Source organism: Artemia franciscana, chromosome 7, assembly GCF_032884065.1.
Source record: "Artemia franciscana chromosome 7, ASM3288406v1, whole genome shotgun sequence".
Lineage (NCBI taxonomy): Eukaryota > Metazoa > Arthropoda > Branchiopoda > Anostraca > Artemiidae > Artemia > Artemia franciscana.
This window is the reverse complement of record NC_088869.1, coordinates 53,460,189-53,482,611: the sequence shown is the minus strand read 5'-3', so window position 1 is coordinate 53,482,611 and position 22,423 is coordinate 53,460,189. Positions and strand designations below refer to the sequence as shown.

General features: G+C 33.8%; 1 protein-coding gene across 1 annotated transcript in view; it reads right to left on the bottom strand.

The window, feature by feature from the left end:
* Positions 1–22,423, bottom strand: part of LOC136029727 (sortilin-related receptor-like) — a 92,960-nt gene that overhangs the window by 17,752 nt on the left and 52,785 nt on the right. Inside the window, 8 exon segments of the mRNA XM_065708233.1 lie at positions 1,114–1,272; positions 2,992–3,328; positions 4,193–4,404; positions 6,633–6,912; positions 9,222–9,376; positions 9,696–9,917; positions 11,857–12,061; positions 20,572–20,843. Coding sequence (XP_065564305.1) covers positions 1,114–1,272; positions 2,992–3,328; positions 4,193–4,404; positions 6,633–6,912; positions 9,222–9,376; positions 9,696–9,917; positions 11,857–12,061; positions 20,572–20,843 — 1,842 coding nt within the window.

Below are 22,423 nucleotides of genomic sequence, written 5' to 3'. Positions count from 1 at the left end.
GTAGGTACTTCCATTTGTTTCTTTTGCATGTCGTTGCTGTTTTTCTCATTTTTCTGAAATTTTCGTCTCCCCATTTCTTCTTTTTACATGTTGATTTTTGAATTCAAATCAAGTTGCCATCAATCCATGGCTAACTGGAGAAAAAGCCCAGATAGATAGTCTGAGTGAGAGGAACATCTGGCATACACCTTTTCCAGGAATGTATAAAATGATAAAAGAAGAAGGTGATAGAAGATGAAGAAGAAACAGAACAAAATAAATTTTAAAAAGTTCCGCATTCCCCCTTTCTTTCCCCATTTTACAAATTTTCTTAGGATTGATTGGTAACAAAGAAAAGTGAATTTAAAATATCAACATGAAAGACATTGTTTTTCTGATTTATGCATTGTAATCAACATTCTTTTGCTAGTTCCCCTAACTACCTCTTTTCTTATGGTTCGTTACCAAGAAATATTTGACCAAAGACAAATAAAATATTTTCTTGTTTTACACAGACACACATAATAGTTTCACTCGCAAGGTACAGGACATAAGCCAACGCTTTACAAAACTTATTAGACTAAAGACATTTTGTAGACAGACAAAGAAAAAGATGACGAAGATAGAGAAAAAATAAACTCAAAAAAAGCTTTTCTGTATCCAAAATGAAGCCCAACAACTTTCAAAAACCAGAAAAATGCACAACCACAAACGAAAAAACAGAAGAATTATGTGTTTTTGTGTAACTAAACCTAAATAAAAAAAAAATTAAAGACTATTTCACATATTTCTTGTACGAGGGGCATCTATACTCAATTGTCGACTTAATAATTATTCATATATTACGGTATAATTTGTCGAAGATAAGTGACAAAACTATCGGCTTTTAGAACATAATTGCTAGCACCACAGCTCTTGCAAAAAAATATTCATAGTAAAATGAGCATTTAAAAAAAGCGAATCACAAAATCACAAAATTTGTGATTCACTTCGTGAATCACAAAAAAAGCACAAAAACCCCAAAAAATTGGGAAAAGACACAGGCATAAAAAAAGAAAGAATAACTGTGCTAGCAAGAAAGAAAGGAAAATAGCATAAGCACTAATTTGGAGGAAATTAAGATATATAGCTTACCACTTTGGTACATCTCTTTGTACGTTAATCCATAATAGACTCCATATTCCCAGCGAAGCTTCCTTTGGTCCTTTGGCTGAACCCATGATAATTTTACTGAGGTAGGATCCGGCTTTAGAAGGCTGAATGTAACAACACCAACGGAAGGTATGGGGATACCTAAAATAAACGATAAAAACAAATGAAACTATTCTTTCAGATGCTTAAACTAGCTTCCATATGTCCAGGGCCATATCCAGGTATATCGTTCTACAGGAAAGGTTTCTCAAACAAAAAACTTTACAGGACGTCGAAACATTTGTTTACAAGTATTTTTGTTACTTTTGCACTACTTGGAAGAATATTTCGGGAGTCAAACCGGGTTACGTCCCCTCCCTCCCTGAATGCGGCCCATTCGCCATTTTATTTCTATATTAGTGTGATTAGCTGACGGTGCTTCCTCCCTAAAAAAAAACAGCTTATTCCCCTTCCCCAAAAAGTTGAACAAGTATGAAGTAAAATTCCGACAAGAGACGAAAAATTTGCCCCACCTCCTCCCTACCAGGCTGGTAAGCTGGTGCTGAACCCAGTATAATTTCACTTAAGTAGGATCGGACTTAAAAGAGTGAATGTAATATCATTAACAGAAGCTAAATGGGTCTAAAAGACAAGCAATATGCATATTATGTAAACGTGAAGGAAATTATAAAAAATAATCGCAAAGTACCAAAAGGATTTTCCTATAGGGGAGGGGGAGGGGCTGCTTGCATATGCGCCTGATTTGAATGTTACTCGTTACTATTGAAAAAAAAACTAGTCGGTTCTTATAGATTTCCAAAATCATTAAAAAAGCTAAAGAAGACTTGACAACTTTGGATTAATACCTGGACAAAAAATAAACTTTTTTTTGTGAGTGAAATAAGCTAAAAAACAAGACAAGGCATAAAAAACAGAGATTTTTTTCTTATCTAGCTGTAACTAGAGAATTTTGATTCAACATCAAGGTTAATTTAATTTCACAAACAATAAAATTTTCAGGGAGGGTAAGGGAAACCAAATTTAATTAAATGGATCTTTGTTTTTTTTTGTTTTAAAACTAAATATTAAGTTCGCATAGTCGTAACCCTTAAATCAAATTTTCACACAGAAAAGAGGAAATGGCAGAGGTCATATGTTGCTTTGTATCCTGAAGTACCCAGAATAGAAAATATTTGTTTGCCCCCACACCCTCCCTGGATCCTCCTTATCTCTACCTACATCTGAAAACACGATTTCCTAAGAATTTTCTTTGGTCAACCAAAATCATTAGGTCTTTAGAACAGTCACACATTTTTGCCAGAGTGGCCACGTTAAACCGGAAAACAAATGAGCACAGCTAATAAGCTAAATCTGACAACACTTTTAGTCTTCAAAAATTAACAATCTGTTGATTCCCAAAGACAACTACATCGTCAAAGGAAAACTGCACCTTCTTAAACTGTTTCGTGCAATATATTTTTAGTTAATTGTTTTTGCGGATTATTCGCGCTTCTTTTATTTTTAATTTGGCATCCGTTTCTACCAAAAACTATACAACAGCAAATGGTGTTTTTTTTTCCATCAAAACTGTGTGCCAATTTTACCAAATTTTGTAAAATATACATAGTTATGTGTGGTATTTTCACTATATACATGGTATTTTCACTTCACCAATTCAAACAAGCAGATTTCATTTCCATTTTTTTTTTTGGTAATTCAAAACGATTTTGAATTATTAGAATAAATATTCTACTGTCTATTGACGTCAATCTTCGAGCGACTTCTGATAAAAATAGGAAAATTGGGGTAGAAAAGAATTCACCACGTGTCTTTAACATGCCCCCGGAAAAATAGTAAAAAAAAAGAAAAGAAAAAAGACACCTTTTGTAGCAGCTTGTATCCTTTGGACTGGTCCCTGCTTATCATTCTTCATCGGTGCCACTTCAAAAGTATAGCTTGTCCCCGGACTGAGAAGATTTATATCAATTTCATTCAATTTAGTTGAAATTGGCTCTATTGCTTCATACAAATTTGAGGACTTAATCTTAACAGAATACTCTGTGGCAAAATCATTAGCCTCCCAGGCTAAAGTCACTGATGTGTTATCAATAATTCCTAGTCTCACATTCAAAACCGGAGTCATCACCGTGTCTGCACCATACGTGAGAGAAACGCGCTCTGAAGAGTTGCTAACGTACAGTTGGTTTTCCGCAGTGACCTGTAATGGAAAAAAGAAGATTGTTTGATTTTTTTTTTCAATATCCAAGCATCTAAAACTTGGCCATGTTAGGCTTCTTGTCAAGATTCCATTTGTAACAGGTAAAATAAAACTAACATGACAACGCTAGTATTTATCATGGTTGGCACAGTAGCTGCAACACAATAAAGAACGAACCGCGGTCCCTAGCAACCAAAAATTAAAGAACGCGTAAAAAAAAGAATAGCCGGAGAGAAAAATCGCTATTTGTAGCTGATACAGGAGCTCTAACTATTATCTCATTGATTCTAAATTGTAAAATATAATTTTGAGAACAAATTTATGTAAATTTCGAAAATACTCTTAAGCCCCCCAAAAATAGAGTTGGGTCGGAACTGCTAATTTTGTAAATTGACAACTGCTGAACCGGTTGCCAATGAACAATATGTCCTTACTTTACTGCAGCGTCTAAAGATGGACTTAAGCAAGACTTGTTTCACGAGACGCCAAAAATGGCATTTGCTCTGGTCGTTCCTGTCAATATTTATGTATCCAGGGCTCAATGTCAGCACACAATTAATCCCAAGCATTTGAGCTACTTCACTGTTTGATCAGCCTGACAACCAAGTTAGAACAACGAATACCAGCTAGACAACCTGATTTTTGACTCTGAGCAAACGAACTTAGCTGTCATGCAACTTTTACTTTAATGATATGTATCAACGGTACATAGTTTTAGAGCTTTCATCTCAACTCTTTATTCAATCTAAGTTTAAAGACTAAAAAAAGGAAGAGGAATGGGATGAATAAAAGCAAAGTTTATTAAAATGGAAGGAAAAAACAAGGAAGAGAGTTGGAGAGATAAGAGAAGAAGATAGAGCTTACCCAAAAATTATACTCAGTGCCAAATTTGAACATGTCTCTCAGAACCATGGCAGTTTCATCTCCTATTCTAAAGGATGTAGACGGGAACGGTGGCGAAACAAACACTCTGTAAGTTGGAGGGGGGCCATTAGACTGGAGTGGTTCTTTCCAAGTGAGAACAACTTCATTTTTTGAATTTTCTGATACTTTTAGTTCCTGAGGTGGGCTGGGCTCTGAAATGAAAAGTATATTAGAGAGAACAAATGCAATAACACACCAATATTCTAACACTAATCAAGAACACCCAAAATAACACACCGAACAGAGAAGTCAACACAAATAAGCAGAAGAGACAAAGCCACAAAATGAGGAGGAGGGATTGACGAAGTGGGCAAAAACTAGGTCAAAACCCTTTTATTTCTCCCGAATAACTCCTATGTGGGGTCCACCCCTATATACAAAGGTTAAGGGAATTCATTTTGAATCTAGCGAAAAAAAAAACCAGCACAAATCAGAAAAGAGCCTTGTTATTAACCATAAATGGGATCGGCAACATTTGCGCATGATTTTTGTTAGGTGAAGATTGAAGGTTACAGTCAACTTATTTACAAATACATACTTACTTACTTAAAAATTCAACATAGTTTAGACTTAACACTTTCATTAGTCTTTAACGGACAAAGGACGTCAAAATGGTGAATTGAAATCTTCAAGACCTGAGCCTCAAAGGGGCCCAGTGCAAGTTTTGTGCAATAATTACGTTAACAAGTTTATGTTTATTGTATGAGACCTATGGGTGAAATACGTCTTCCATCATAATTTGATCTGACTTCTTTTTCTACTTACTAGAAGTTATGACCAAATACTTGGCATATTGTTTGCCTACCGATCGTGATAAAAAACTGATAGTCAAAATGCATACAAATGACGATATACAGTTTACGCGAATCGATAGTATAAACATAGCATAGTCTAGAACAGACATGGTTGGATAATACAGTATAGATAGCATATATATGGATAGGAAGTGTTGGGGGATTAATATCCTTTACTCAATGCATGATTTATTAATTATGAATTTTTCAAACTTATCTTATTAGTAGACATAGAGAACACAGTACAAACATAGTTTAGTTAGTAAAGTACAATCTTTCTGGTGTTTACTCCCTTTCAAGTGAGAATGAGGTTAAAGAAGTATTATCATTTTATTTCAGAATTATAAACAGTTCATTCGGGTTTATTAAAAAAAATTATAACAGTCATAACATGCATAATTTCTCATCTCTATGAAAACATTTACTATATAAGCCTTATGTATAGTACTAGAACAGTAGTTTATAACTTTGATGTCCTAAATTTAACAGAAAAGTTGACAATGCTGCACAAAAAGATTTCAGGTTCAGTTTTCTTTTCGCCACAATTATAGTTAATTTTCGCCACAGCATACCTTAATTTACATCATTAATTTATGATTATTTTAAATTTGGTTTCCCTTTTGTCTCCCTCTCTTACTCCACGAGTGGCAAAACCTTGCAAGCAATATGTGTAGAAAAACTTTCGTATATTCTTTCTTCCTTTCTGTCTCAGATACAGCGTGAAACTGAACGTTACAAAAGGAGTCAAACAAGTGAATAAAGCCCATTTCCCTTTTGCCCTTGCCAGATTTGTCCATAGACTAGTTTTGACTGCCCTCAGAGAAGCAAAACTCACAAGTGTTTCATGAGTTCCTAAAATGGTATTTTGACTTATCGATTTCCTTCTATAAACCCTCAAATACAACACTGATGAAACACTAACATGTAATCAACCATTTATAATTTTGGACTCGGAAGCTGTTCCGAAGGTGAGGATAGTGCATCAGCATTCTATTTTTGAACAAATTAAATATAGGTGGTCTTTTCAGTCTCTGAGGCACTTCAGTACGTGGCTCCTTCTAGAGCTTTGACTCCCAACGGGGGGCGCAGGTCCCATCAGTGAGGCATGGCAATATTTTGAACAGTCATGGGCAGGATGTGTACACTTCGAATGGTTATATTTTAGAATCCTGATTAAAAAAAAAAAATAATGTATGTGAATGACGTCACATTCATGTGCATTTAAAGAGCAAAAAAGACACATGGTAGTATTGCAATGACGTTATACGTTGTAATAAAAGTGTTATATTTATGCAATGTTTTTCATTAGCATAAAATATGCCTAGAAGACGACCCAAAAAAGATACCAAGTTAATGGCTTTTTTAAGCTTCCTTCTGTGAACCCATGAAAATTTTTGAATAATAAAATTTAAATGTCACGAGGGGCGCATTAGGATTTTAGAAATTCCTAGGTGGGGTATGGCGTAAAATCGGTTGAGAACCACTGTTCTAGAGGCCACTCTGTCACTTCTTGAAATATTAGGACGTAACCTTTGCATGATGAGGGTTACAGCAAACGATGATTTTAGAAATATTTAGTTCCTTACCAGCAATAGGCGTAGTAAAACTTTTATAGATTCTTGACGGATATTCTTCTTTGCTTTCTTTCTGCCTCAGGTAAAGCGTGAAATTGTACGTTGTATAAGGAGTCAAACTAGTGAATATAGCGTCTTTCTCCTCTGTCCAAGTTAAATTTGTCCATCGACTGGTTTTGACCACACTCAGAGATGGCAAAAATTCAAAAGACCCATTATGAGACCAAGAATCCCAACTGATAAATAATGAAGTTGCATTTGACCGTTTGGTGTCTGTGTATACCCGCCATATCTATAATAAAGATAAAACTCTTTAATTTGAAATTAGTAATTACAGCGATGACTAAAGCTCATAAAAAATGAAGAGAATTAGATAATAGCTGAGGCCTGATTCCAGATACCGAATGATCTACTAATTTTTCCGTCATTTACTTTTCATTTATTTTTCCTTCATCCTCAATCCTGGAAAACAACTAGTCCTACCATAATACACATACATGAAATATATACAGTTTAAATTATAAAAAAAGTCTTTAATGGAAGCAGGTTAGTTGGTAACAACAAACCAGTAGGCTTTTAAGGGTTTATATTGAAGAACAATGATTAAATTAAAGATTCTTGTTTAATTGAAGAATAAAGTTTAAACTGGAGGATAATGATTTTAATTGAAAAGTAATTATTTAAATTGAATGATGATTATTATTTGTGATTTTGCTGAACGATCATTCATTATTTTTTTCTTTATCATAAATCGCAGGAAACTGCGAGTTTTGCACATAATTAACTGTATAATGATACTCATAATAAATAAAACGGTCATATATTTTGGTTCCTGAATCAATTTTAATGCTATGGAGGGACCAAAACAATTCGCTATCCAATGTTTCAGAACCAAAATATTAACAACAAACGAACTTATAATTAATGACAATTGGCTTCTGAAACAAATTGTGAATTTCCCACGCCTACTATAAAAGGTCGTCCTTAACCATATAACAAAAAAGGAAATATTGAATCAGAAGGAAAATAAAAGCTGAAAATTAAAAAAAATATTAGGATATACCGGGGGATGAGAGGAGGCTGGTTGATATTAAAAGTAAGTACACAGTAGGGTCATATTAGGAAAAATAAGGAAGAGGAGATATAAATGTCAAACAGATTAAGACAGTAGTTGTTATTACGACTATTTGCAGAGTTCCTTAGGCTGAAAAAGATATACATGATATCCTCCGTTTAATTTCTTCAAAAGCGTATAGCTTCCCCTTCCCGTTGTATATTTTAGAAAGGTAATAGAATTATGCTACACCAAAGATGAAATACAAACAATCTGAAATCACATTAATGAACTTATTATTTCCGAATTCAACAGTGAGCAGGTCGGTTGATAACAATAAACCAGGAGGCTATATAAAAACCTCACGTGAATTCAGAATCCTGACATGCTTTCTAAAGTGTGCTAAAGCGTACCAAATTCGTAGCTGACACTTTATACCAATATAATTTAGGCGTTCTTCCACAACTGAAAAAACAAGGGAAATAACTAAGCTTTTTTGTTTCTCCCTATTCCTGTTCTAGTCACTTCCATATGAAATTTTCCCAAAGCGTTTATCTCACACATTTTTTCACAACAATTCATCACATACGTTCAAACTTTCACATCAACGTTCACAACATCACACGTTCACAAGTCATCACATACGCTTTAAAAGTTCTTTAATCTTTATTGTCTTCACATTGGATATAGTTTTGGAATATTAGTAATATAGATGTATATTCATCTTATTGCTATAGCAATATAGCATAGAAATTAAGATAGGTAAGTTCTTCGGAACTCGCTCGAGTTTCTGGTCTTTTCAGTCTCGAAGTTCTATTAACAGAGCTTTTGTGATCTTATAGTAAAGTTTATAGACCAATAAATTATTTTTTTACTGATGACATTAAATGATCTTCTCAACTTAAAAAGTAGGGAATAACAATTATGCTATTATTTGATTATTGTAACATTCAGTTTCATTAAAACCATATCAAATCGAAGACTTGCGGTCTAGAAACACATTCTTTTTACATCCATTAAAACTCAGAGTGTTTGGAAACATCTCAGTCCCCCGTTTTTCCCACAAGTCCAGTGGTCAGCACAAAAATCTCAGTCAACCCCACTTCAATTCTGGTAGGCTTTTCCAGTAGTTAGGACTCATGTTGATAATTCAAAAATCAACCGACTCGGAAAAATTCTAGATACCCCCGCCCGTCAAAGGACACAAGACAAACAGTAAAATATTATTTATAGCATCATAGTGGAGAAGGTTAAGATTTAAAAAGTTTTGATATTCCGGGAGTTATTAATAGAAATAACTCTAACTAATTCTAGAAAACTAGACTAGAAAACGGAATAAAACTAGTATTGTTCTCATATTTATAAATTTTTAAGAGTAAATAGAAATACTAGAAATACTTTTGAGTTTAAATCATACTAAAAAAAAAAGAATTATTACTAGACGCCTTTTATTTTCTTCTTAGAAACCAGCTCGAGGTACCAGTCTTTCTTGTTTCTGAAGTTTTTTGAAGAAGAGTTAACTTAAAAAAAGAAAGGAAACAACACACCTTTGCTATTCCCTGATTACTGTTGCATTCACTTTCATCCGAGCCATCCCAACAGTCCTCCTTCCCATCGCATACTTTTTCATTGTGCAAGCAAGTAGAACCGTCACAAAGAAATAGTCCACTAGGACAAGCAAAATGGTCAGTAGCTGCATCCACTGAAACAAGAAATATCACATTTACTAGTAAACACATTTACTAGTAAACACATTTACTAGAATAAAATTCAATTAACAGTAAAAACAAGTTTTATATATAAAAAAGAAATATTACTAAACAGTTATGAAATATCAAGATGAGAAACGTCAACAGTTTTTTGCAACAAATTAATTAGAATTAAATAACCCAAATTTCAGAATGTCTTTAGAATATACAACCTTCTGATAATGCGCTTTATTTTCAATTTTAAAATAGAAAAAATAAATGAACACCCCATTTTAAGAGCTATTATAAAGCAATCCACCGAGAAAAACTTACCACTTGTAGAATTACATCCCCATTCGTCAGAGCCATCGGCACAGTCCGGTCTTCCATTGCAGATAAAACTTCGAGGAATGCAACCAGTACTTCTCATACAAGAAAACTGCTCGGGGGTGCACGTCATAATCTCTCCGTGACTTGAATGACAGTTTTCTTCATCTTCTCCGGATGGACAATCATTGTCTCCATCACACACCCAAGATTCCCATATACAAGTACCTAAAAGCACCAAACTTACAGTAAAAAATCGTAAAACTATGAAATTAGTTAATGATATAAGTAAAAGTTACAATACTTAACTCTTTTTTCAAGTTTGAGAACTAATTAGGATTAATATTCATAATGGTAAATTTTCCCATATACAAATGCTTAAAAGCAGCAGACTTACAGCGAAAAATCATAAAACTTTGAACTTAGTTAATGATATAAGCAAAAGCCACAATGCTTCAGATTCCACATATCAAAAAACCCTACAATATAGGTTTGAGTTCCTATCAATAAAAAAAAAAAAAAAAAAAAAAAAAAAAAAAAAAAAAAAAAAAAAAAAAAAAAAAAAAATTCTGCCACAAGAAAGATCACCATGCGCGTTTCCTTCGTTCTTTCCCAGGGGTAATCGTATCAAGCCAACAGTCCTAGAAAATCGGTATAGGCCTCATTCGAATGGAAATCAAAAGTTCTTGTGGCTTTTTTCAATAACAGTGAAATTGGAGGGCAGCTAGCCCCTCCCCCCACACTCATTTATCTCCAAGACATCCGATCAAAATATTGAGACTGTCATTTAATTCAGCATGGTTGAAAAGTCCAATAATGTCTTTGGGAATGATATGACCCCTCAGAATCCCTCTACAAAGGGCTGCAAGTTACGCAATAACCTACATATAATATTTGTTACTTGGAAATATACAGTAATTTTTTGGTGGGTGGTGGAGGGGGCATTTTCTAGAAATTTTACACTGTGGGGGGATTTCTTTTTGACTAATTTGAAGAATGGTCAGGAATTCAAATTTTTTCAACTGAGAGTAAGGAACAGCATTAAAACTTAAAGCGAACAGAATTTATTCTGTAAATGAGAGGGGCTGCCCTTTTCTCAACCCTTACTCATTATGCGAAAGTTTAATTTTTTGTCACAATTCTTTAGGTGAGACTGCTCAAACACGAAACACTTTGAACTTGAATACGAAGCATTTTTAAAAGAACTTTAAGACTTTAGCATAAAGAGCGGGATTGAGGAAGGGGCAGTCACCGTCATATACGGAATAATCTTTGTTCATTTTAAGTTTTGATGTTGCTCCTTACTCTCAGTTAAAATGACCTGTTTTATTTGCTTGGAGAAATTAAATGTGAAAGAATAATTAACAAGACAATCAACTAACCAATTAGATAGTTTAAATAATTAAAATAATCAACTAACATACATACCTATCGTAGTAATTACCAAGAAATATAACAGAAAAACAAAAATAAGCATCACAATAAATTGTAATTAAGTCCCCGTGAATGACGACAGGTTCACTTTTAAGAATATTGCATAAATCAAGTCACAATTTAAATTACCGGTGTCTCGATTTATTGAAAGATTAGCAAAGATATGTTTTTTTCCATTTCAATGGCTTCCCTAGCCCTTTGTGTCAGGACTCTATCGTTAGAAATGAATGTGACATCATCAAATTATATGTGATGGTCAGGGTGTTGGAAAATGTGTTCTACCAAAGCTGGAATGAATGTTTCAGGGGATATTCTTAATTTTAGAAGTTCATCTATTGAGTTACGATGCTCAATAAATGGTTCGTCAAACTGTTGACGGGTTCGGGATATGTAAAAACCATAGTCCCGTTTGTTTCTTCATCTTGAGGTTGTTTTTTTTCTCTCTCTTTGTTTTTAGTCATAACTCTGAGAAAGTGAGCGAACATGAAGTCCCAGAATTACATATATGTTTTTACAATTTTAAAGCTTGCAAACATTTTTTAACATACCAGAAAATAACTTCAGTTGATACAAACCTGAAAAGTTGATTTACTTGTTTTTGTTTTTCCTTTGTTAGCTGTTACAACCACTTTTCATACAATTTGAGAGAAGACAGAAATTTTTATCTTAGAATATCGAGGGTTATAAAGAAAAATAACAATATTAGAAAGAGACGTAATTTGCTTGAACTCACCTGAGTTACATCTAAAGTGACTTTCACCACAAGTAGAAAATGATGTTCTTTCCGTTTCGTTAGCATTGGAGGAGGAGTCATCACCTTCTTCTGAGCATAACTCTTCATCTGAATTATCACCACAGTCATCAACTCCATCACATTTCCACCAATAGGGAATGCAGTAAAGATTATCGCATTCAAAGAATACATCAGAACAGTTACCCTAAAATATGTACAAACATTATAATCTAAAAAAAGAAATGTATACATGAAGAGAAAAATAGTTACATTAAAACCGAAATAGTAACGACTGGCAAAATAACAAATAATTTTTTGTAAAAAATTATGTATTTATATAGGTTTATTTAGCAAAGAAGCCCAAAGGTCATACCTAAAAACAAAAACAAATAAAAATCAACTAGTAAGCACTAAATAAAACAAACCCTACAAGTAAAAACAGTAATACTTCACTACACACCCAAAAATGAACGACCCTTCACGAACTTTCAAATTCTATAGGGAAAATCTATTCAAGCACGGCTTATCCGTTTTAATACCTGCTGTTTGATTAAATTTGAGCCAACCTAGCCTCCTCATCATATATGTTAAACAACTCAAACCTCAACACCTTCATTTCTTTTCTAACAACCAAAAAGTAAGCAAGATCATCATCAGGACCATCACCAGAGGTAAACATTGGAGGAATCGAGGAAAATTTCCCTCAGACGCCAAAAAATTCAAACTCTTGCACCTACATTCTGAAAACCGACAAATACTGTCCCTCCTTCCTAAATTTTCGCGAATTAGTGTTACTGATCATTGCGTTGACAAGTCCTGCCAAGTTATATTCTCGTTTCTCAAACTACAAGAAGTTATTTTTATGCCACAAACTCTCTTAGATCCTTCTTAAAAAAAGTTTTTGGAAATAAGAGGGCAGGTTTAATTATTCCCCACGACTCTCTTCATTCTGTTAGTGAGAAGCTTGATGTAGCGTCGATGCCTGTTCACCTCCTTCTCAAGAACTTTCTGCCTCCAATTGTTCGACCAACAAGAAGGATACGAAGGCAAACAGCTCGGTCCAATTATTTTGAGGCTGGCAAGCAAAGAAAATAGTATTGAAGAGCAGCTTCATCGGATGTTACACTTCAATCTGGAATGATCTCCCTGAGGAAGTTATCCCCAAAAGTTTCTCTGTGACTCTTTCAAAAAAAAATATATTCAATAGTGATATTAAAGCCTCGATAAAAGACTAGCGACAAATCAGATATTTAGTCGTACCTGGCACCACGAATTTAGGAATAAAAAAAGAAGGAAAAAAAAAGGCGAATCTGTTACATCGCAGCATCATTTGAAACATATATTTAGTTCCATGATTGCTACGTAAATTATGCTTTTTTGAAGAAGAGAATTTTTTTGGAGGAGGGTATACAATTTTGGAGCGGGAATAAAAAAGGGAGGGGGGACTTTTTGGGAAAATAGGAACGTTATGAACATGTTGAGATTCAAGAGGGACCACAGGACTAACGACACGATCTAAATATAGGGAAAAAGTTAAGTTGTTTAATTAAACTATCCAGTTTCTTTATATTACCCCTAATTTTTTGGGATAGTGTCCATTTTTAAAGATAACGTCCATTTCTAGAGATATTATCAGAATAAATCATCTTTCAAATGAAATATCTTCCTTTAAATCTTCTTAACCAGACTCTATATTCTCGTCAATCCTTATTTTCTTTGTTGTTATTTTCCTGACACTTCTGATTGGGTTTCACGTATGGTATTATTTTCAATAAGGCTCATCCAAACCCACTCCCTCAAACATCTCACCATCCACGTATCTTGAATAGCAGCTACAAGACAGCTGACAGAGTCTTCGTAATTATAAGGATTGCCTCTTGGAGTGATTTCTACAGGTTTCCTAAATCTTATGAGGCTTTAACACAACAACTTCCTTTAAATCTCCTCAAATATCCTCTGCATATGAAGTAAATACATCCACTCCTACAGTGACGAGTCACACTATCTATGCTAAAATGCAATTTTCCTTGGCTTTCTAGATTTCAAGGTGGGGAGCTGTAAACTTCCAAGAGTTAGATTTCAGAACAAATAGATTGGCTATCTCAGAATCTGTATTCACTGGCATAGGGAACTTGTGCCAAAATAGATATTTTGCTGAACAAAATGGCACGTTTATGTGGCGTAGTATTCTTCGATACTTAAAAACAACACTAGATATTTTCATTTCTGTTTAAACGAACCATCTTTCGATGTTTTACGACCATTGGTACGTTAAATTTAAGTTAGAACAATGAATGCTAAAACAGAGGAAGAGGATAGAAAGAGGAGGAGAAAATTTACTTATGTAACATTTAGAATTATTAGTAATTATATAGAAACACAAGAGCATATAAGACTCTACTTATACTGTGTTTTTACAGAACTTCATGGGACTTGTATGTTTGAAAATGGCCGGAACTACCTTACTTTATTGACTTAGTTTATTAACTTAGTGAATTTTGCACTTTTCGATATCCAATTTAACATCACACTCTAAAATTTCCGTAAAACCTTTCTCCAAGTCTCCAACCTTCTAAAACTTAATTTTTATCTCATCCACAAATTTACACTATATTTATAAACTGCACTCCATTTTAGCATTACTGAAGACAAAATATGGGTAGAGGGCAGAGAGCTGCGGCCGGGGGAAACGAGATGCCAGGAGATACGTAACTTGTTGCTCGCTTGAATTTAAAACTTCATAAACTTTGAACGTTTTCATCTCAATCCACCGACAGCTAGTCGCTTCTTCGGTTATCGGCTGCTTCAAAATATCTACTAAATGTTTCGTATTGATTTCATTCATCGAATCTTCCATCCTTTCTACACTGCTTAACGTTTCTGTTTGATTACAGTACTGTTTTAATTTTCGTTGCATATTAATTTATTTACAAAAACCCATTTACAATTGTACATTTTAAACTTATAATGAAGTCTCATTTTGTACTTCCAGCTCTAAATATTTTTGCCTCTTTTAAAACATTAAAAAAAACTGTTGTGTTTATTGTTAAATCTGTTTGTTGCGTTAAATCTGTTTATTGAGAGACCATTGACATCTGCGATGATATCAATCATGTATGTTAAAAAGAACTCAAAATTTGGGAAGCAGTCTACATGCCGTTGTTGCTGCTCTTCTGAAAACATGTCTAATTATGTATCACATGGGAAAAACATAATTTAACTCCTGTCTTCGGGATTAGCATTAACTTTAAAATATACAGAATTACCTTAAATTTAGATCCCATTACCTTACATAGCTCCATGAAGGAGTGGTGCTCCAGAGAGTTTTTTCGCACATGGTTCATACATTCTATTACAATTCTTGACACTTTTGCCAGTTTTGGAGGTAAGGTTTTTGTCGCCAAAGCACGTCTGTGCAAAATACAAGTGAAAAAATTATGTATGATGCATCGACTTTCATTATAGTAAAAAGACGAGGTTATCTTCCCAGAATGGCTGGAGCTCCGTCCGTGCAAGCAGCACCCTCATATACGGAATAATTTCTGTTTGTTTCAAGTTTTAATGTCGCCCCTTACTTTCAGCTGAAACTTTTTTTTTCTAATTTTTATCCTTTTTCAAATAATGCCGAGAAATCCATGTTAAATAAAATGGTGTACACGGTTTTTAAAAGGTAGGCAACCTCGACAGTTAGGAAAGAGTAGTTATTTTTCTAAAGAAGATTTTTAAGGTTTTCAACACCTAAACTAAATTTTGGCATGTCTAACTTATTTCAACAAAACATCCCCCCCCCCTGAAAAACACCAAAAAAACATTAGACATACAGCTGTGGAACAGCAATAAACAAAACAAAGTTGGAAAGTAACCTGACAACCAGAAAAATATCACAGAAAAAAAAACTGTGTTCAATGAAACAATGTTTCTTTGAAGAAGTCATCCACAAGTTTCTTCATATCGACTATCTTAGTTGCTATTATAAGAGGCTTATAAAAAATAATTGCTGGCTTTGTCAACCCTCTTTCATATAACACACGGATACTGCAAGCCGCCTTAGATTGGAGCCATCTGGGATCTCGTGGAGCGAAAGATTGAATTTTGCCGTGCTGGAATTCAAATCTGCAACTACGATTTATTTTCGATTTTGTTATGGATGACGCCATTTGAGAGAGGGGCTTGGGGCAACTTAATTTCAGCCGTTATCCCCAGGATGCTACTTGCCGTCTCCAACACGTCTGATTTGGTGAGTGTTCCACCAACGGTATGTAGTTAATACTTCTTTGCGATCAGGTAGGCAGCTTCGTACAATGCCATGAGGTTAGGCATAGTGATTGACAGAATGCTGAGAATAGGCAGGGTAGCCTTTTTTTCGAATCTTGCTCTCTTCACTCTGAATTCAGCGAGTGTTATATTCTTTTATTTTTCATCTCCATGCAACTTAAATAAGTGTTTTTATTTTTTTTAGTTTGACTGGTACCAGACAAAAATATACTCAACTTGACCCTCCAAACTCTGAAGTTAGGATGAGGACTAATCAAGTTCCCTCATGAATGTGAATCCCTATTTTATATATTCGTCCAACCTTTTTTTTTTTTGCTCGACATAGTAAGCAGGGATTACAACATTAAAGTAGAACGCTTATCATACAACAATACCGTTTTATTCGTTCAAAATTATGATCGCAAAATATTATGTTGCGTCACTTTTCATTAAAAGAACCATGTTTACGTCATCAATATATGAAATTAAGTAAGTGAAAATTAAAACATTACTATAATTAAACAGAAACGTTAAGCAGTGTAGAAAGGATGAAAAATTCGATGAATGAAATCAATACGAAGCATTTAGTAGATATTTTGAAGCAGCCAATAACCAAAGAAGTGACTAGCTATCTGTGGATTGAGATGAAAACGTTCAAAGTTTATGAAGTTTTAAATTCAAGAGAGCAACAAGTTACGTATCTCCTGGCATCTCGTTTCCCCCGGCCGCAGCTCTCTGGCCTCAACCCATATTTTGTCTTCTGTAATGCTAAAATGGAGTGCAGTTTATAAATATAGCGTAAATTCGTGGATTAGGTAAAAATTGAGTTTGAGAATGTTGGAGATTTGGAGAAAGATTTTACGAAATTTTTGAGTGTGATGTTAAACTGAATATCGAGAAGCGCAACTTTGTGTAAATAAATTAGGTTTAATAAACTAATAAACACTAAGTTAATAAACTAAGTCAATAAAGTAGGTTAATTTGGGCCCTTTTACACACAAATAAGTCCCATGAAGTTGTGTAAAAATACAGTATAAATAGAACCTTATATGCTCTTGTTTCTATATAAATACTCATAATTTTACATGTTACATAAGTAAATATCCACCTCCTCTTTTCTATCCCCTTTTCTCTGTTTTAACATTCATTGTGCTAACTTAAATTTACTAATTTTGGACATATGCATTGCACTATGTCTTAAGCTCCTTCTTCAAGGCGAAAATGAAAAAAAAACAAGGGTGCAACGGTGACTAGCAACCCAGTAAATAACGACAGATTGAACTAAAAAGAACATCACTATAACCGCCTTGTCTGAAATATATATAGGCAATTTACAGCCCTTTGGCTTGAGCAAGAAAAAAAATCCATTGACCAGAAAAACAAGGAAATTGCTCATTATCATCATATTTCTTGTATAGAGCAGCTCAACAAGTAAGCCGACCTTTATGATTACAATTCTATTGTTTGGGGGAGTTTCTCCCTCTGCTTAGAGTAGGCTTTGTTTTTTTTTTTTTTTTTAAGATTTTCTTTTTGCAGAATTTATGTTCCGAGCTTCTTTAATTTAAACTTGTTTATTTTTGGACGTTTTATTTTTATTTAAAATTTCATTTTTATTAAAATAAAATAAAGGTTGCAGTTAATAAATGGAAACAATTAATAAATTAATAAAATAAAAATAAGAACAATAATGCTTGATTTTATATGTGCTGATTTCTTATCTTCATTGCAAAATACATTTTTATGGGATTGGAGTTTAATATCAACTGAAGTAACCCGTAACAGGGCTTGAGATTTTTGCAAAATCAGTGATTAATAATTATGAGAAGGATTTTTGATACTTTAAAAGGAGAATAACATCCCTATATACTCATGCTCAATTTAAAAACGTACATTGTTGGGATGACATTGTTGTACATTGTTGGGATGACATTGTTGAAAACGGTTAACTTGATATTTACGGTCTCTCAACTTGAAAAACAAGAAATATCGCATTTTTTGCACGGGAAGCACTGTTATGTTTTTTCCAGGGGCGATCTTGTCAAACCAATGGTTATAAAATATCGGAATATGGTTCATTTAAACAGAAATGAAAATATATTGTGTTCTTATTAAGTACCAAAGAATACTACGCCACATAAAATTGCAATTTTCTTAAGCAAAATATACATTGTGGCACAAGTCTCTATGCCAGAGAATACAAATTCTGAGATAGCCAATTAATTTGTTATAACCCTTGGAAGTTTACAGCTCCACACCTTGAAACCTAGAAAGCCACGAAAAATTGCATTTTAGCATAGGTAGCGTGACTTGTCACGTTAGGAGTGTATGTAGTAAAACTTCATCGGCAGAAGATATTTGAGGAACTACTGCAGTCTTTACCGAGTGAAAGGGTAAGGAAAATAATTAACAGCGGAGAAAATAAGGATTGATGACATCATAGAAGCTGGCAAAGAAGATTTAAAGGTAGTTGTTGTGTTAAAGTTATATCTCATGCCCCATAAGATTTAGGAAACCTGTAGAAATCACTCCAAGAGGTAATCCTTATAATTACGAAGATTCTGTCAGCTGTCTTGTAGCTTCTATTTAAGACACGTGGATGGTGAGATGTTTGAGGGAGTGGGTTTGGATGAGCCTTAATAAAGATAATACCACACGTGAAACCCAATCAGAAGTGTCAGGAAAATGACAACACAGAAAACAAGGATTGATGAGAATATAGAGTCTGGTTAAGGAGATTTAAAGGAAGTTATTTGATTTGAAAGATGATTTATTCTGACAATATCTCTAAAAATGGACACTATTCCAAAAAATAGGGGTAATCTAAAGAAACTGGATAGTTTATTTATAAACATAATATGTACAACTTAACTTTTTTCCTGTAAAACATCTGACGATATTTAGATTGTTTCGACGGTCCTGTGGTCCCTCTTGGATCTCAATATGTTCATAACTTTACTTTTCCCCCCAAATGTTCCCCTTTTTTGTACTTTTTTTAAATTCCCGCTCTGAAATTGTGTACCCTCCTCCAAAAAATCATAATCTACGCAACAATAATGCAACAAATATATTCTTCGAAAGTTATTGAGAAGAGTATACACGTTTGACTTTTACATTCCAAAATGACAAAGGGCATTCAGGTGAGCCTTTTATTGAACTATCATTAAAACTTTCAAATGAGCTGATTCGATTCAAAATTAAAAGTTCTAGTACCGTTTTTAAGATTAAAAAGAGATTGGAGGGTAAGTAGCCTTCCTCCCAAGGTCATTTATTTTCCAAGAACATCCGGTTAAAATTTTGAGACAGACATTTTATCCAGCATAATAGAACGGTTAAGCAACTATATCTCTAGTGATATTGGGTATATCACCCCCCCCCCCCCCAATTATGCAATCGGCTCATTATGCTTTGAAATCAAATGTTGCTTTAATACTAAATCAAAAGGACTGTGTATTGTTGCCAACAAGAAACCTCAGCAATTTACCGAGAACGACAGGGGCTATTAAGCTGAAACTTTCAGGATTACTACTATTTCTACTTCTACTCTTACAGTTTAAACAAATCAAAAGACTGTAATTGTGTATCCAGGTTGTCGAAGAGCAAAGATAGAACTTTTTGGGAATTACATTAAGCTTTGTTTTCAGGTCAACTTGACGAGGTATAAAAATTAATTCAACAATACTATATGTTTCAGGATTATAATTTGTTGGAAAGTTTCTCCAACATACAAATAGCAAGCGAAACTATGGATTCATATAGAAAAAAAAAACGAAAAAAAATATAAAATATTATTATTATTTTCCACGAAGAAAACTATGTCAATAAATAATTAACATAAATTAATTTCAAAAAATTTTTCACGAAACAAGTTTTCCAAGAAAAATAAAGAGCTCCATTAAGCAAAAAATGAGCAAAAATAAAGTAAAATGATCTTTTAAGCGTAAAAATACCGCAAATCACCTTCAATAATCAAAACGAAACTCAAAACAAGCAGAAACTACAATAAATGACAAAATCAAACTCAAAACAAGCAAAAATCAACATGAGTAGGGCTGACGACCTCCATGTCTTCTAAAGACAAAATAAAATCATTAAAAATTTAAGAAATAAATGTCTGTATAAGCATATTAAAGCGACAATCAACTTTTTTTTTTTTTTTTTTTTTTTTTTTTATAGCTAAGTACAAACTATGTTCTGATCTTGAGAAGGCAAGGATGATTTCAGCCCTACTTGTGGTAATTTTTGACTGCTTGAGATTGACTCGGTCATTTACTGTAATTTCTGTTTGTTTTGAGTTTCATTTATCTATTGATAAAAGATTTGTGGTAGTTTTAGGTTTGGAAGATTATTTGACTTTATTTTTGCTCATTTTTGGCTTAATGGAGTTCTTTACTTTTCTTAAAAAAATTTGTTTGTGGAAAAAGTTTATTAATTGATTCACTAAAAAAAAGCGAGGTCTCCTACCTTTTGAAACGGGAGGTTGGATGGCGTTGTTATTGGAGGTGGAACTGTCGAGGTACAATTCAATTCATCTGACTGGTCTTCACAGTCATAGTCACCATCACACACCCATTGCTTCATAATACATTTATTATTGGCACAGCGGAACTGCGTTTCTGTGCAGGTGTTGTTTTCACAATTAACCTCATCAGAGGCATCAGTGCAGTCAGGTTCCCCGTCACATCTCCACTGAACTGGAACACAACCTCCATTGGATATACATTTGAACTCCTCAGCTGAAAATTGAAATTAGCAGTGAAGTTAAAGTTGCTTTAATTATTTAATTAGAAAAATTAAGACCAATTATAAAAAAACAGTAAATCTATATTGCAAAAAAAGCCATAGAACGAAAATCGACACAAAATAAAAACTTGACAAAGGTTAAAAAACAATAAAGTAAGATCCAATTTTAGGTGAACATGCGTTGTTCACTGAAAGGGAGAACCAAAACAAAAGGGGAAAATGCCACAAAGGGCTCTGTTTTAAACCAAGATTTAAATGGGCACATCAACTTACAAAAATGTCTTCTTTTTCTCAGAGGGAGCCATTAGGAGAGAAAGTAAGAAATAATTTAGCAAGAAAAGTCACTCACTGACAAGAAAGAACATACAATGAGTCGAAGTCAATTTGACCATAATCCTTTGGGTCCAAAATTTTGCGTGCAATATAACTCTTTAATTAGTGATTTCAACGATTTTTTTTTTTAACCTTGAAAATTTAGTTTCTGGTACGTTTTTACAATATAAATCTACATTTGCTGATGAAAGAATCATTACGACACAAAAATTATGTTGCGTAACTGTCAGGGTTGTCAGCTTTTTTTAGTGTACAAGGCGAGGATCCAAAAATGAGCCTATGTCATAAAAATAAAATCGTTTCCTTAGTTTTAAGCAACATCTGACTTCTGGCTGACAGCTAAGAATCCAAAAATGTACAGACGACCTAACACACACACCCACAAAAAAAAGAAGATCGTTTCTAACCTTTTCAACGCGAAATATCCATTACATAAAACAAAAGGTGTTTCTCTGCTAAAGAACGATTGCTGATCCTCAACACATTTTCTTAATTCCACCATAAACAAGGCAATTGAATATTTGGATTGGATAAGTGGCGTAGAGAGGAGGGGCTTCCAAATGGAGGAGGAGCCCAAATCATCGTCAGGACTCACTTCAAATCATAACCGGCAAGATTTTATGAAGACGGTATTATAAACCTTGTTCAACAATAGAAGTATATAACAGTAGCGAAAAGTTTCTCCAAACATGACACACATTTGGAAAGTTCAATTTGGGAAGTTCCTAGACCGTCAGAGATATAGCTTCAGTTGCTTTTTGGTTTTCCATCGGAAACATTTGTCATTGCACTGTACGAGAAAGGTTTAGCTTGTGTCAAAAATCTTCAATGGAGAGTATAGGATTTTTCGCTACTATACGTTACTTCTATTGTGACTTGTTTACACATGTGACAAATCCAGCAATTGTCAAGGTGATTTAGAATCAGAGTGATTTTACTGATACAAGGTGTTGCAGCCAATAATAAATTTCAACGAAACAGCACTGATACTAAAAAAAAAAAAAAAAAAAAAAAAAAAAAAAAAAAGGCACAACAACTAGCACTCATTTGACACATAATAAGGTATACACGATTTGAGAGGCGTTTTGTACGTATGGTACGCGCTTTAAAACCACCTTGTGTAACAAATAATTTTAGTTGTACATTTCTTTTGGGAATGAGATCTTTTTTCTTTTCTTTTTTTTTTAATTCACCCGTCTTTCCTTCTAGCAAATTAAAAAGTTGTAAAAACAACTCTCGT